At 42.0% G+C, this 16,536-nt stretch overlaps 1 protein-coding gene across 3 annotated transcripts in view; it reads right to left on the bottom strand.

Annotated features, from left to right (window-relative positions):
- The window catches only part of LOC128697036 (SMC5-SMC6 complex localization factor protein 1), a 143,029-nt gene that overhangs the window by 79,241 nt on the left and 47,252 nt on the right, over positions 1-16,536 (bottom strand). For all 3 annotated transcript variants that reach the window (XM_070095266.1, XM_070095268.1, XM_070095267.1), the window contains one exon: positions 11,147-11,617. In XM_070095266.1, coding sequence (XP_069951367.1) covers positions 11,147-11,617 — 471 coding nt within the window. The remainder of the gene's footprint in view (positions 1-11,146; positions 11,618-16,536) is intronic.

Below are 16,536 nucleotides of genomic sequence, written 5' to 3'. Positions count from 1 at the left end.
TACTAAAAAGACTATCTACTACACGAGGGTCATTAAGACTATCTACAATACGAGGGTCATTACTAGGAATAAGGTAAAATTTACACGTATGTTAGCTAAAAAATAGAAAATCATTCCCCTCCCTTTCTGTAGCTACATTCATCAGACACCTTTTGGCACTCTTCTTGAACTGGTTCATGCTATGACTGGCTTTGACATGTGCGGGCAGTCTGTTCCATTCCTTTATTGCTGTACAATGAAAGGTGTTTGATGCCTGGCCACTGACTGTGGGTACTACAAAGTTGTGCTCTCTCCTCCTAGTACTATGATTGCTTTGGTTCCCAACCTTGACAAAATTGACAGCAAGATATTCTGGACACTGTTTGTGAGCAATTTTATAAACATGATTTATCTTCAGTTGTTTTACTCTGTCTTCAACATTCAGCATATCCAACTGCTGTAATTCATTCTGGCCTACATGTTCTCTTGGTCCCAGCCCCAGGATGAATCTTACAAGTTTGTTCTGGTGATTTGCAGTCTATCTTTCAGTTTTTTGTCAAGGCAGAGTACCAGGAAGAGCAAGCATAATCCATATGACACTGTATAAGGGCTAGACATAGGGTCCTGCGAGCCTCAGTAGGTAGACACTGTGCTTGTCTATACAGGAACTTCAGACTGGCATTCGTTTTCTTTACTACACTGTTCCCTATCAATTCTCCTGACATGCATGGATCAAAGGAGATTTCCAGATATTTTACTGATGAAACCAAAGTGATGGGCTCCCCATTACACTGGACATTAAAATTATTTACCCTTCTCAGTTTATGTTTCGTGCCAAAGAGAATGACTTCAGTTTTCCCGAGGTGTAATGATAGTTTGTTGTCTACTAACCATTTGCTGCAGGACTCCAGTTCCAGTGTTAAAACATTAGCTATATCTTGTGGGTCTTTACCTGACACTAACAGGGCACTGTCATCTGCATACAGTAGGAGTTTGTACTTGACACTGATAGGCATGTCATTGACATAACATAAGAATAATAAGAGACCCAGAATACTACCTTGGGGAACTCCACATGCTATCGGCAGGGGTTCCGATTCCGTTTTGTTGATTTTGACAATTTGTCTCATGTTGCTAAGGTAAGACTGAAACCAGTCAACAGAACCTATACCGATAGCTTGAAGTTTCTTACATAATATATTGTGGTTAACAGTATCGAAGCCCTTTTGCAGGTCTAAGGTTACCATATGTATGAGGTTCCCCATTGACATTTCAGTTCTCAGGTAATCCATTAGATTAAGTAGGGAGGTGTCAGTTGAGTAAGATCTTCTAAAGCCCGATTGGTAGCTATGGAGAATGTTGTTGTCATTAAGGTACTTAACGTTATACTTGAGAGTACACCACTCTCTCTAGAATTTTGGATATAATACTGAGTATACTAACAGGCCTGTAGTTGCTTACATCAGACCTACTTTTTTCTTGAAGATAGGAGTAACTCTGGCCTCCTTGAACCCCTCTGGTACGGTATTAGTGGTGACTGACAGATTTATTATGTGAGCAATAGGGACTGACAGTTCAGAAGCACCATCATTTACGAACTTAGACGGGATGTTATCCGGGCCAGTGCTCTTAGTTGGGTTTAACCTGCTTAGTTCTTTTTTAATAAAGTCATGAGATACACTTACTAGTTGACAACTGTTTGGGGTTACCCCTTTATTGGTATAGTATGTTTGAAACTTATCAGAGTCTGTGTTAAAGGTATTTGATGCAGCTGGTAGTTTACTTACTAGTGTTGATGCAACAGATGTGTAGTATGAATTAAAGCAATTTGCCACCTTAGATGTTTCGTGGCATACCTCATTATCGATAGTGAGTACTATGTTAGACCTATCTACTGGCTTATGGCTATACCCCAACTGTTTTAGTTGTTGCCAGAGCTTTCTGGGGTTATGCTTATACTCTTCAATTTTTGAGCAGTAGTGCTTTGCCTTTGCTCCTTTTATAAGTCTCTGTACTCTGTTCCTCACCCTTTGGAATTCATTTAGTGCTGCAATATCCTGTCTGTTTGCTTTAAATCTTTTTAGCAGCTGGTCTCTGAATTTCATATTATCTAATATCTCAGTATTCATCCAGGGTTCAGTTCTTCGTTTAATCCTAACCTCTTTAACTGGTGCAATATTATCAAGGATGGTAGTGAACATTGTTTTGAATTTTTCCCAGGCATCGTTTACGTCCGTGCAACTTGTTATCTCTGTCCAGTCACAATTGTGTAGCCTATTTACCAGTGTTTCTTTACTGTAGTTTCTAGTTGACCTCATTTTTATTGTCCTGTGTAGGCCTATCCTATCCCTAGTGATTTTCCTGGTGCAGTAAATGATGAAATGATCACTAAGACCTGTGGTAATGACGCCTGACTGACTAATGTTCTCAGAGCGGTTACAAAGTATGTGGTCAATTAGGGTGGCTGAGAACTGTGTGATCCAGGTTGGTGTATTAATTAGTTGAGTGTAACTATTTAAACCTAGAATTTGCTTATATCTTTTGTATAGCCCATTATTTTGCTGCTGAAAACAGCAAAAGAATTACATGAAGAATTGAACCATTAATAATGGGAGGGTCATACACTGAAATGAACAAAATTCTAAAATATTAATATGAAACAATGTTCAGCATTCCATTAAACGAAAGCAGGGTGGAGAATGCAGAAAAAAATTCATTAACCACATATCACATAAAGCACATAAGTACAAATGCAGAAAAATTCAAAACAGAAACAGAAAACATACCCACTCATGCAGCATCTGGACCAGATTCATTAAATTCTGTATTATTTAACAAAGCACAAAACTCCACTTGCATGAGCACTTGGTATTCTCTGGAGGAAGACTAGATACAGGCAAAATCCCAGAGGCCTTAAAGAGGGTGGACATTGCTCTAATGCATAAAGGAAGCAGCAGACAACTAGCCAAAAATTACATACCAGCAGCCCTAACATCACACATCATAAGAGTCTTTGAGAGGGTGACAAGACATCGAATTACAAACGTTATGCAACAGTATAACCTACACAACCAAGGCAGGCCAGCCAGACAGGCAAAGCAGGCCAGCAAAGCAAGCACAGCAGGCAAGACAGGCAATGCAGGCAAGGCAGGCAATGCAGGCCAGGAAGGCAAGACAGGCAGGCAAAGCAGGCCAGTCAGGCAAAGTAGGCCAACCAGGCAGGCAAAGCAGGCCAGGCAGGAAAGCCAGGCAAAGCAGGCCAGGCAGGAAAGCCAGGCAAAGCAGGCCAGGCAGGAGAGCCAGGCAAAGCAGGCCAGGCAGGAAAGCCAGGCAAAGCAGGCCAAGCAGGAAAGCCAGCCAAAGCAGGCCAGGCAGGAAAGCCAGGCAAAGCAGGCCAGGCAGGAAAGCCAAGCAAAGCAGATCAGGAAGGAAAGCCAGGCAAAGCAGGTCAGGCAGGAAAGCCAAGCAAAGCAGATCAGGAAGGAAAGCCAGGCAAAGCAGGCCAGGCAGGAAAGCCAAGCAAAGCAGGCCAGGCAGGAAAGCCAGGCAAAGCAGGTCAGGCAGGAAAGCCAGGCAAAGCAGGCCAGGCAGGAAAGCCACGCAAAGCAGGCCAGGCAGGAAAGCCAGGCAAAGCAGGTCAGGCAGGAAAGCCAGGCAAAGCAGGTAAAGCAGGAAAGCCAGGCAAAGCAGGTCAGGCAGGAAAGCCAGGCAAAGCAGGTAAAGCAGGAAAGCCAGGCAAAGCAGGTCAGGCAGGAAAGCCAGGCAAAGCAGGTAAAGCAGGAAAGCCAGGCAAAGCAGGCCAGGCAGGAAAGCCAGGCAGGCAAAGCAGGCTAGGCAGGCAAGCAGAGCAGGTCAGGCAGGAAAGCCAGGCAGGCAAAGCAGGCCAGGCAGGCAAGCAGAGCAGGCCAGGCAGGCAATGCAGGCAATGCAGGCAAGGCAGGCAAAGTAGGCCAGGCAGGCAAGGCAGGAAAGGCAGGCAGGCCAGGCAGGCAAAGCATGCCAGGCAGGCATGGCAGGCAGGCAAAGCAGGCATGGCAGGCAGGCAAAGCAGGTCAGGCAGGCAGGCAAAGCAGGCCAGGCAGGCAGGCAAAGCAGGCCAGACAGGTAAGGCAAGCAGGCAAAGCAGGCCAGACAGGTAAGGCAAGCAGGCAAAGCAGGCCAGGCAGGCAAACCAGGCAGACAAAAAAGGCCAGGCCAGGCCAGGCCAGGCCAGGCCAGGCCAGGCCAGGCCAGGCCAGGCCAGGCCAGGCCAGGCAAGGCAAGGCAAGGCAAGGCAAGGCAAGGCAAGGCAAGGCAAGGCAAGGCAAGGCAAGACAAGGAAGGAAATGCAGGCAAGAAAGGCAAAGCGGGCAAGGCAGGCCAGGCAGGCAGATTGGTAAAAATAATTGTGGATTTATGTTTGTAACTGTGAAATCCATTTGTTCCTTATTCATTCTCAACTTATTAATCTCAAAAAAATTTTCTTATGAACAAAATTTGTTGACAGACCCACTCCCAGTCTCTCATTTGCTCTCCTTTTACACTTTCTCACCACTTTCTTAACCTCTATTTTACTTTCCATATGCTCTACCTCCTTTATACCATTTCTGATTTTCGTAAAAATCTCTCATAAGTTAACTTTTTCTGCCTTACATCCTCTGTACCTCATCATTCCACCAATCACTCTTCTTCCCTCCTGCACCCACCCTCTTATGTTCACAAACTTCTGTGCACTCTAGCACTACATTCTTAAATTTACCCTCTCCTTCTTCTATTAAGTATATTCTCACTAGCCCATCTTTCTCCCAACAGTTGCTTATATTGTATCCTAACTACCCTCTCCTTTAATTTATAAATTTTCACTTTTTTCTTACTTGCTGATGCTACACTCCTTGTACCCTATCTACTGTTTACTTTCACTGTAGCTACAACTAAATAATGATCTGATATATCTGATGCCCCTTTATAAACATGCACATCCTAAAGTCTACCCATCAACCAATTATCCACATTACACAGTCCAACAAACTGATGTCATTACGCCCTATATCATATCTCGTGCACTGGCACACCGTAATTTACACCCACTATGTTTGCACACCATAATTTACACCCACTATGCTTGCACACCATAATTTACACCTACCATGCTTGCACATCATAATTTACACCCACTGTGCTTGCACAAGATAAATTATGCCCTCCCATCAGCCCACGAAAAACAATGCTACATCACAAACTGCTCTGCATACTATTTGACAGAGACCAGGAAGTACAGACCCACAAACAGCCAATATAAGTTAAAAGGTCATAAATACTACCCCAGTGCCTATGTAATATTAATGGTTAATATGATACACAGTACCATGCTTTAGGATGGTTTGAGAATACGTACTATTAACTTTCAATTGGAAACAAAATGACATGCTCGAGTAATCTTTGCTTCACAAGAAAAATATTTACTAAACCTTGGGAAACAAACCACAGCAGTTACAACCATTCTACAGTAAAAGTTTTTTAGTGCTAGGATATGAAAAAAAAAAAAAAGAAATGACAAAATATTCCACCACCTCAGAGCCTTGTTGGACTGCGGATACAGCCAGTGACCCCCAATTCCAGAACCACAAATACTGATGCCAACCAAAAAAATCCTCCAATAAACAAGCAATATGACGTATACAGGGTCTTAACCTTTTCAGGGTCGAGAGGCCCTCTCCTAAACTTCTCAGGGTTGAAAATTTTTTGGAAAAAAAAAAAAAAAAAAATTCTTAAGAAATGATAGAGAATCTTTTCCCGATCATAATGGTACCAAAAGTATGAAATTTGATGGAAAACTTACGGAATTATGCTCTCACGAAGTTAGTGGTCTCGCCGATGTTCACGTATCGGCGATTTCGTCCATTTTGAGCCCTATTTTCCGCCAATTCCTGTTTACTAATCGACAAAAATCATATTTATTTAGCTAGAACTCCATTTTTTTCTATCAAATGAGTACAAGAAATCACCCATTTACCAATTTCAACTCTCCAATAACGTGGTTAGAAACTGGCAATTTTGCCAATTTCACACAAATTTCAGAAGATGCCAATTTCCAAATAGGGTCCAGAATAAACAAGACAGACATTCCTGGCACTAAAATAAAAATTTCTCTGTTCATTAGTCATGTCCCCAGGCCCCTCTTACATTTCTTTTGCTTTCCACTTTGAATTTTTATTCTCACAAAAAATAGAAGATTTATTGTAATGCAGACTACTGCATTAGTGTAGAAATGGTATAAATAATATCAGTGCACTTGTAAAAGAGTATCAGACTCACCAGTTGACGTGTATTGGGCGCTTGGCATGATTTGTTTATTTTTGAACTTAGGTAAAAATTGAACATTTCTGCTCAATTTCAAGGTACTTTTCATTGTGAAACCAATAAAATCATCTCAATTTCTGTAATATGTCTTCCATTCTATAAAATGAGACCAGGAAAACTAGAATACAACCATAAATACCATACGAAAATACAGTGCAAAGTCGCTGTTTTAATCCAAAAACACAAAGTTGTTTTTTTTCTCATTACGCACTGTGTGCTTCAGGATTTTTTTTATACTGCACACACTGACCATATAGACCCATTCTTTCATATGTAGGCCTACCAGCTTTCTCTCGCTAGATTTGAAGGCGCTAGAATTTAGGTATTCTAGTACGTCAATAACCCTGGTGCGTAAGCTGTACTAGTATGTCGGAAACCCTGAAAGGGTTAAGCAATCCACAGCCCTCACAGAGATTGACACAAAAAAAACGACTCTGACAAAATATGGATAACAGGGTACAACTTATTTAGATGTGGCAGAAAGAAAAGCAACAAAGGGGAAGGGTTACTGAACACCACAAATGATGTAGCTGAAGTTTCAACAATAAAGATCTAGAACTAAAAACTTAGCATTGTGGTTGTAAATAAGCCACCAGATGCAACTTCCCAACAGTTCAAGGAACAGTTGCTGAAAACTGATTACTGTCTGGACAATCTTCCAACCCCAGCCCCAAATATCTTGCTGCTGGGTGATTTCAATTTAAGACATACAAAATGAAAGAATGTAGCAAATAATGTTATAGCAGAGACAATCCCTGGAGGCAACTCAGATGAAAAATCACACACACATGAATTGCTGAATCTCTACAATAAGTTCACCTTAAGCCAACAGATAGTGGAGTCAACAAGACTGGAAAACACACCTGACCTTATTTTCATGAATAATGCTGACCTGGTACATAATATAACAGCATCAGAGACAGCTAATGCAGCCCACAAATCCTTTTTGTATACCTTAAGTATGGCATGGAGAGGGAGCCTTGATATGAAAGTCATCCCACAGTCACTAAAAACAATAGATACAGTCCCACTCCATAAAGGTGACAACAAAGCAATAGCAAAGAATTATAGATCGATAGCTCTAACATCCATCATAAAAGCCTTTGAAGAGTTCTAAGAAGCATGATTGCCATCCACTTGGATTTCCAATAACTAAACAACCACAGGTTGTTCAGGTTGCTCCTGCTTCTTGCAACAACTAGATCACTATGACATAATCTCGGATGTACTGGAGGACAAGCAGAATGCAGATGTAGTATACACAGACTTTGCAAAAGCCTTCGGCAATATGTGTGCTAGAGGAATAACTGGAAAAGTGGGCAGATGGCTCTTCAACTTTCTAACCAACAGAACACAGAGTAATGACAACAGAGTTAAGTCGGAGGCGGCCACAGTGAAAAGCTCTGTTCCACAAGGTACAATACTTGCTCCATCCTGTTTCTAATCCTCATATCAGACAAAGATGTAAACCTTAGTACCGTGTATTCTTTTGCAGACGATATTAGAATCTGCATGAAAATTTCATCCAGTGAGGACATGGAAAATCTCCAAGCAGACATACACCAAGTTTTCCAATAGGCTACAGAAAACAATATGATATTCAGTGAGGACAAATTTCAGTTACTCCATTATTGAAAACTTGAGAAAATAATAATTAGAACAGAGTATATTACAAACTCTAACTACACAACAGAGCAAAAAACTAATGTGAAAGATTTGGGAGTGATAATGTCGCAAGAATCACAAGTGTCACTATCATATCTGCCAGGGAAAATGACAGGATGGATAATGAGAACTTTTAAAACAAGGGATGCCAAGCCAATGCTGATCCTCTTTGAGCCACTTATTTTCTCTAGGCTGGAATACTGCTGTACACTAACAGCCTCGTTCAAGGTAAAATTGCAGATCTACAGAATGTACAGAGAAGCTTCACTGCCTATCTTAGCTCAGTCAAACACCTTAATTACCCAGAATGTTTGAAGTCCCTTGACCTGTACTCTCTGGAATGCAGGCAAGAAAGATACATCATAATCTACACTTGGAAAATCCTTGAGGGACTAGTCTCTAATCTTCACACAAAAATCACTTCCTACAAAAGCAAAAGACTAGGCAGACAGTGAAACATACCCCCAATGAAAAGCATCAGGACCATGAATACACTAAGAAAAAACAAAGTAAGTGTCATGGGCCCAAGACTGTTCAACAGCCTCCCACTATACATAAGGGGAATTGCTAATAGACCCCTGGCTGTCTTCAAGAGGGAACTGGACAGATGCTTAAAGTCAGTGCTTGATTTGTATGCTGGATTGTGTGGCCAGCAATAACAGCCTGGTTGATCAAGCCCTGATCCACCAATTTCACTATCCTCTCTACATAATAATAATATCTTTGTGAATATAATGTGAATATAATGCAGAGAATTCGTAGTTTGGAAGTTAGGTGTGGGATTGCCAAAACTGTTGTCCAGAGGGCTGAGGAAGGGTTGTTAAGGTGGTTCGGACATGTAGAGAGAATGGAACAAAACAGAATTACTTCAAGAGTGTATCAATCTGTAGTGGAAGGAAGGCAGGGTAGAGGTTAGCCTAGGAAAGGTTGGAGGGAGGGGGTAAAGGAGGTTTTGTGTGAGAAGGGCTTGGATTTCCAGCAAGCATGCGTGAGCGTGTTTGATAGGAGTGAATGGAGACAAATGGTTTTTAATACTTGACGTGCTGTTGGAGTGTGAGCAAAGTAACATTTATGAAGGGATTCAGGGAAACCGGCAGGCTGGACTTGAGTCCTGGAGATGGGAAGTACAGTGCCTGCACTCTGAAGGAGGGGTGTTAATGTTGCAGTTTTATAAACTGTAGTGTAAAGCACCCCTCTGGCAAGACAGTGATGGAGTGAATGATGGTGAAAGTTTTTCTTTTTCGGGCCACCCTCCATTGGTGAGAATCGGCAATGTGTTAATAAAAAAATAAATAATTACTACAAGTACATGTACATGGTATACAGGCCTAGCTGACAACAATGACATACTACTATATAGAAAGCCCCTTGTTATGCTCTGCATGTCGGGCAAATTAGGTCAGTGTCCCAGGATGCGACCCACACCAGTCGACTAACACCCAGGTACCCATTTTACTGATGGGGAACATAGACAACAGGTGGAAAGAAACACGCCTAATGTTTCTATTCTGGCTAGTAATTGAATCCAGGCCCTCGCCGTGTGAAGCGAGAGCGTTAGCCACCAGGCCATCAGAGCCACATGCTCAACAACCTCAGCAGCCCTTCCTCAGCCCCCCTGAATTATACCTTTGATAGCCTCACAACATCTAATTTCTATTCTCTAAATTTTATGTATAATATTCATATTACAGTGGACCCCTGCCTTACGATCAGCTCCCAACTCAAACAATTATGTAAATGTATTTTTGTAAGTGCTTTTGTACGTGTATTTTTGGGGGTCTGAAACGGACTAATCTAATTTACAATATTCCTTATGGGAACAAATTCGTTTGGTAATGGCACCCGAACAGACTTCTGGAATGAATTAATATCGTAAGGCGGGGGTCCACTGTACATGTATAATATTGCACACAGCTCTCAAATTTGACCATTCCACTGCTTCTAGGTCCCTTGCTTCACACCCTCAAAAAACATTGGTACCACTATATTCTGGTTCATTTCTATTTTTTATTCCTAAGATGCCTTAAAACATCACTTATCTATTTCCCCTCCTCTATTCTACAGTTCATCTCATGTTTCACAGACCCATCTGCTGACATACTTTATTCTCCCTGCCTCCAATCTGACATTCAATCACTCATTGCCTAGAATTAATCTGCTACTTTCATCACTTTGTTCTTTTATTTATTCAGTTGTAATTTTCTTCTTTTATACACCCTCCCAAATTCATGCACAAGCCTTTCTCCACTTCTCTTCAGAATCTCCCACAAGAAAAAGCAAAAAGCATCTGTGACAACTTGCACTATATGTCAGATTTATTACCTTTTAATGCCATACCTCAACCCAACACTATAGTATATTAGAATTCCCGTATCCACGGGGGATATGTCCCAAGGACCTGCCGTGGATACTGACACCACAGATATTAGTAAACCCTATATATAAGTGCTATGCATATCTATTACAAAGTTTAATTGATAAATTATGCACAATAAGTGGAGAATTATCACTTTTTCACTGATGGGATGCACTTTATGGCTTCTCTTAGACTTTAAAGAACTGCCAGCTTGTCTACTTTTGTGCTTTGGGACCATTATTATGCAAAATTAAGAGGTATTTTTGGGCCACAATAAACCATGGATAACTGAAACCACTGATAATGAATCAGTGGATACAGGGGTTCTACTGTATTCACTTCTTTTACAACACCATTTATAAATATGTTCAACAACCATGGAGACATCACACATCCCTATTTTAAGTCTACTTTTACTGTAAAATAATCTTCCTTCTCTCCTAAATACCCTAACTTAAGCCTCACTCTCTGCATAAATATTATTGTTGTTGTTGTTATTTGTAGACTGTTAAATTCCTGAAAATATCCAAATTCACATAAGTCATTCAACACTAGACAGCAGAGATGGTGGAGGTAGAGAAGAGGAGGACACTGAAATAGCACATGGGTCTCACAGCTGATGCAGTAAATCAGTGTCAGTCAAGAAATTATACATAAGAATCAAACTGAATTCAGGTGGGACTGATGGAGGAGAGAAGTTGAAGCAAGAACGTCAGAAGTGAGAGGAAAATGGAAGGCCTATACAACATTTGGATAAATCAAACATGAATTACTGCACTTATACTTTATACAAGAAATATATCTTACCTCAAAAACGAATTTCTTCAAAAGATCAGCAAAGAGCTCAGTAGGAAGATAAGTATAGGGTGTTATGTTCAGGTACAAGGCCTCCAAACCTTGCACAATAAATTCTTTTTCATTTGTGTTTTGGTCTGTACATGCCTCATAATATGAAGTCTCATAACTGGTTAGTTCTCTAATTTCTGAAGAACTGTTGATATGATTAGAAGGATATATCATTTGATCACTGTCCAAGCACTCAGTATCATCGAGTGTTGCAACATCCTGAGACTCCCTCATCACACACTGGGAGACGTTAGCACAATATACAGGTATATCATTGAGACATTCAGTTTTAATTACAGATGCCATGCCTTTCTTTAAATTATATTTTGTTAATTTCAGGTAAACAGGAGAGTCACTTTCTCTAATCAGAGGTGGTCCAGCATTTACTCCCTTGCTATCAACAGATGGCTGCTTCACTCTGGTGCAGATGTTCTGAAATTCATCAATTCTGTTACTATTTGTAAAGTAACTTACATTACCCAAGAGAGTCTTGAGAGGAAAGAGAAGAGACTGGAGTGAGTGTATGAGTGAGCTACTATCATTATATCCAAGAGGCTTAACCTCTCTTAAAATATCAAAGTTAGTATAGTAGTGTGTGTCACCAAATGGTTCAGTCTCTTCTCTTGACATGATACTCCATGAAGACTCTGGGGAGGGATCACACAAGTTACTTTTCATCACCATAATACTTGATATCATTTATACGTATTTACTTAAAATAAAAAAAATAAATAAATGGATGGGTTTATGAAGGATGAGGTAAACCATGGAATCAATGAAGGAAAAAGGGTGGGGGGTGGTGCACTGAGGTATCTGTGGAGACAAAGAACATTATCCATGGAGACAAAAAAAGAGAATGTATGAGAGTATATGGGTGTGAAGCATGGGTTGAAAATGCTGCACCAAGGAGGAGGCTGGAGGCAGTGGAGATGTGTCTAAGGACAATGTGTGGTGTAAACATAATGCAGAGAATTTGTAGTGTGGAAATTAGGAGGAAGTGTGGAGTTACTAAAAGTATTATTCAGAGGGCTGAGGAGGGGGTGTTGAGGTGGTTTTGTCACTTAGGGAGGATGGAGCAAAATATGATGTCTTGGAGGGTGTACAAATCTGTAGTGGAGGGGAGGAGGGGTAGGGGTTGTCCTAGAAAAAGATGGGAGGAGGGGGTAAAAAGAGATTTAGTGTGCAAGGGGCTTGGACATACAGCAGGCATGTGTGAGCATGTTAGAAAGGAATAAATAGAGATGAATGGTTTTTGGGACTTGACGAGCTGTTGGAGTGTGACCAGGATAATATTTTGTGAAGGGATTCAGGGAAACCAGTTAGCCACACTTGAGTCCTGGAGATGGGAAGTACAATGCCTCCACTTTAAGGAGGGGTTTGGGATATTGGGTATTTGGAGTGACATCTGAACTGTCGTATCTGGGCGCCTCTGCAAAAACAGCGATTGTGTGTGAATGATGGTGAATGTAAGTGTAAGTGTGTGAGAGTGAGTGAGTGAGTGAGTGAGTGAGTGAGTGTGTGTGTGTGTGTGTGTGTGTGTGTGTGTGTGTGTGTGTGTGTGTGTGTGTGTGTGTGTGTGTGTGCGCGCGCACGTGTGTGTGCGTGTACTCACCTAGTTGTACCCACCTAGTTGAGGTTGCAGGGGTCGAGTCCAAGCTCCTGGCCCCGCCTCTTCACTGGTCGCCACTAGGTCACTCTCCCTGAACCATGAGCTTTATCGTACCTCTGCTTAAAGCTATGTATGGATCCTGACTCCACTACATCGCTTCCCAAACTATTCCACTTCCTGACTACTCTGTGGCTGAAGAAATACTTCCTAACATCCCTTTGATTCATCTGTGTCTTCAACTTCCAACTGTGTCCCCTTGTTACTGTGTCCAGTCTCTGGAACATCCTGTCTTTGTCCACCTTGCATGTGTGTGCATGTGTGCGTGTGTGCGTGCGTACGTGTGCGTGCGTGTGTGCGCGTGCGCACGTGCGTGTGTGCGTGCGCGCGTGCGTGCGCATGTGCGTGTGTGCATGCGTGCATGCATGTGCGTGTGTGCATGCGTGCATGCATGTGCGTGCGTGTGTATGTGTACTCATCTAATTACTCACCTAATTGTGGTTCAGACAAACCTGAGGCCGAAGAATTCATTGATGAATTCAAGGAGTACACAGAGGTTGAAGGATTCCTCCCCCAACAAGTGTTCAATTGTGACGAAACAGGCCTCTTTTGGAAGAAAATGCCAAAGAGGACCTACATCACACAGGAGGAAAAGGCACTGCCAGGACACAAGCCTATGAAGGATAGGCTAGCTTTTTTGTTCTGTGGTAATGCTAGTGGGGATTTCAAAGTGAAGCCTTTACTGGTGTATCACTCTGAAAATCCCAGAGTGTTAAAGAAAAACAATGTTGTCATGAGTAAATTGTGTGTGTTGTGGAAAGCTAATAATAAGGCATGGGTCACGAGGCAAATTTTCACTGACTGGGTCCATGAAGTGTTTGGCCCGAGTGTGGAAAAAATGCCTCCTGGAAAATAAATTGCCACTCAAGTGCCTCCTGGTACTGGACAATGCTCCTGCTCATCCTCCAGACTTGAACGACCAATTGTTTAGGGACTTCAGTTTTATAACAGTGAAGTTCTTGCCTCCTAACACCACTCCTCTCATCCAGCCCATGGACGAGCAGGTCATTTCTAACTTCAAAAAACTCTACACCAAAGCAATGTTTCAAAGGTGCTTTGAAGTGATCTTGGACACTGAATTGACCCTAAGAGAGTTCTGGAGGGATCATTTCAATATCCTCCACTGCATAAGCCTTATAGGTAAGGCTTGGCAGGAAGTGACTTCCAGGACTTTGAACTCTGCTTGGAGAAAATTGTGGCCAGAATGTGCCCTCAACAAAGATTTTGAAGGGTTTGAGGCTGACCCTGTTGACCCTATGCCTGTTGTGCAATGTATTGTGTCTTTGGGGAAGTCCATGGGGTTGGATGTCAGTAGCCAGGATGTGGAAGAGTTGGTGGAGGACCACAGGGAATAGCTAACCACTGAAGAGCTGCAAGACCTTCAACTGGAACAGCAACAGACTGCAGCTGAGGAAATTGCTTCACAGGAGGAGGAAGAGAGAGGGGAAAAAGGTGCCTTCTTCAGTGATTAAGGATATTTGTGGAAAGTGGAATGAGGTGCAAACTTTTGTTGAAAAATACTATCACCCTGACCAAGCTGATACAAGCCGTATCTGCAGCATGTTCAGCGACAATACCGTGTCCCATTTTAGGCAAATCTTAAAAGAGGCACCAGAAACAGCTCTCTGGACAGATTTTTAGTGCGACAGAGGTCCAGTGCCAGTAAAAGACAAAGAAGGGAAGTAACCCCAGAGGGGGCTCTGATACCTGAAGTCCTTATGGAGGAGGATTCCCATTCCAAACAATAACATCAACTCTGTCTCACCTCCTCGCCTTTTTCAATACGCCAACAAGAGTCTTCAATAAAGGTAAGTCATGTTCATTTATCATTAAAATTAGTTCTTTATATTTACAGTAGGGCCCCACTTACAGGGCAGGTCAGGTTCCAGGCTACCGCCGTAAAGCGGAAATTGCCGTAAAGTGGAACACCCTTTTTTTCCATATGTAAATGCTTATAAATACTAGATAACAAGTTTACACTAACATATATTAAGTTAGCAATAGAACTAGGCATTAAATAACAATAAAAAAGTAAAATACACATATAGTACACTCATTACTTATCTCAAAATATTTGTAATCTTAATTAATCTAGTGTGAGATGAGTATTTATTGCAATAAATCAACTGTGGTATGTATGGTAGCCAGCCAGGGTACCATACCAGGCCACCCCACCCATACATAATATTCTATGACATTTAAAGCGTCCCAGAGCGATAAAATGCATATGCAGTTTACTCATTACTTATTTTTTTTTTTATTATCGCACTGGCCGATTCCCACCAAGGCAGGGTGGCCTGAAAAAGAAAAACTTTCACCATCATTCACTCCATCACTGTCTTGCCAGAAGGGTGCTTTACACTACAGTTTTTAAACTGCAACATTAACACCCCTCCTTCAGAGTGCAGGCACTGTACTTCCCATCTCCAGGACTCAAGTCCGGCCTGCTGGTTTCCCTGAATCCCTTCATAAATGTTACTTTACTCACACTCCAACAGCACGTCAAGTATTAAAACCATTTGTCTCCATTCACTCCTATCAAACACGCTCACGCATGCCTGCTGGAAGTCCAAGCCCCTCGCACACAAAACCTCCTTTACCCCCTCCCTCCAACCTTTCCTAGGCCGACCCCTACCCCGCCTTCCTTCCACTACAGACTGATACACTCTTGAAGTCACTCTGTTTCGCTCCATTCTCTCTACATGTCCGAACCACCTCAACAACCCTTCCTCAGCCCTCTGGACAACAGTTTTGGTAATCCCACACCTCCTCCTAACTTCCAAACTACGAACTCTCTGCATTATATTCACACCACACATTGCCCTCAGACATGACATCTCCACTGCCTCCAGCCTTCTCCTCGCTGCAACATTCATCACCCATGCTTCACACCCATATAAGAGCGTTGGTAAAACTATACTCTCATACATTCCCCTCTTTGCCTCCAAGGACAAAGTTCTTTGTCTCCACAGACTCCTAAGTGCACCACTCACCCTTTTTCCCTCATCAATTCTATGATTCACCTCATCTTTCATAGACCCATCCGCTGACACGTCCACTTCCAAATATCTGAATACATTCACCTCCTCCATACTCTCTCCCTCCAATCTGATATCCAGTCTTTCATCACCTAATCTTTTTGTTATCCTCATAACCTTACTCTTTCCTGTATTCACTTTTAATTTTCTTCTTTTGCACACCCTACCAAATTCATCCACCAATCTCTGCAACTTCTCTTCAGAATCTCCCAAGAGCACAGTGTCATCAGCAAAGAGCAACTGTGACAACTCCCATTTTATGTGTGATTCTTTATCTTTTAACTCCATGCCTCTTGCCAAGACCCTCGCATTTACTTCTCTTACAACCCCATCTATAAATATATTAAACAACCACGGTGACATCACACATCCTTGTCTAAGGCCTACTTTTACTGGGAAATAATTTCCCTCTTTCCTACATACTCTAACTTGAGCCTCACTATCCTCATAAAAACTCTTCACTGCTTTCAGTAACCTACCTCCTACACCATACACCTGCAACATCTGCCACATTGCCCCCCTATCCACCCAGTCATACACCTTTTCCAAATCCATAAATGCCACAAAGACCTCTTTAGCCTTATCTAAATACTGTTCACTTATATGTTTCACTGTAAACACCTGGTCCACACAGCCCCTACCTTTCC

The sequence above is a fragment of the Cherax quadricarinatus genome, chromosome 49 (genome assembly GCF_038502225.1).
Source record: "Cherax quadricarinatus isolate ZL_2023a chromosome 49, ASM3850222v1, whole genome shotgun sequence".
NCBI classification, from domain to species: Eukaryota; Metazoa; Arthropoda; class Malacostraca; order Decapoda; family Parastacidae; genus Cherax; species Cherax quadricarinatus.
The sequence above is the reverse complement of the archived record's forward strand: the minus strand, read 5'-3'. Positions and strand labels throughout refer to the sequence as shown.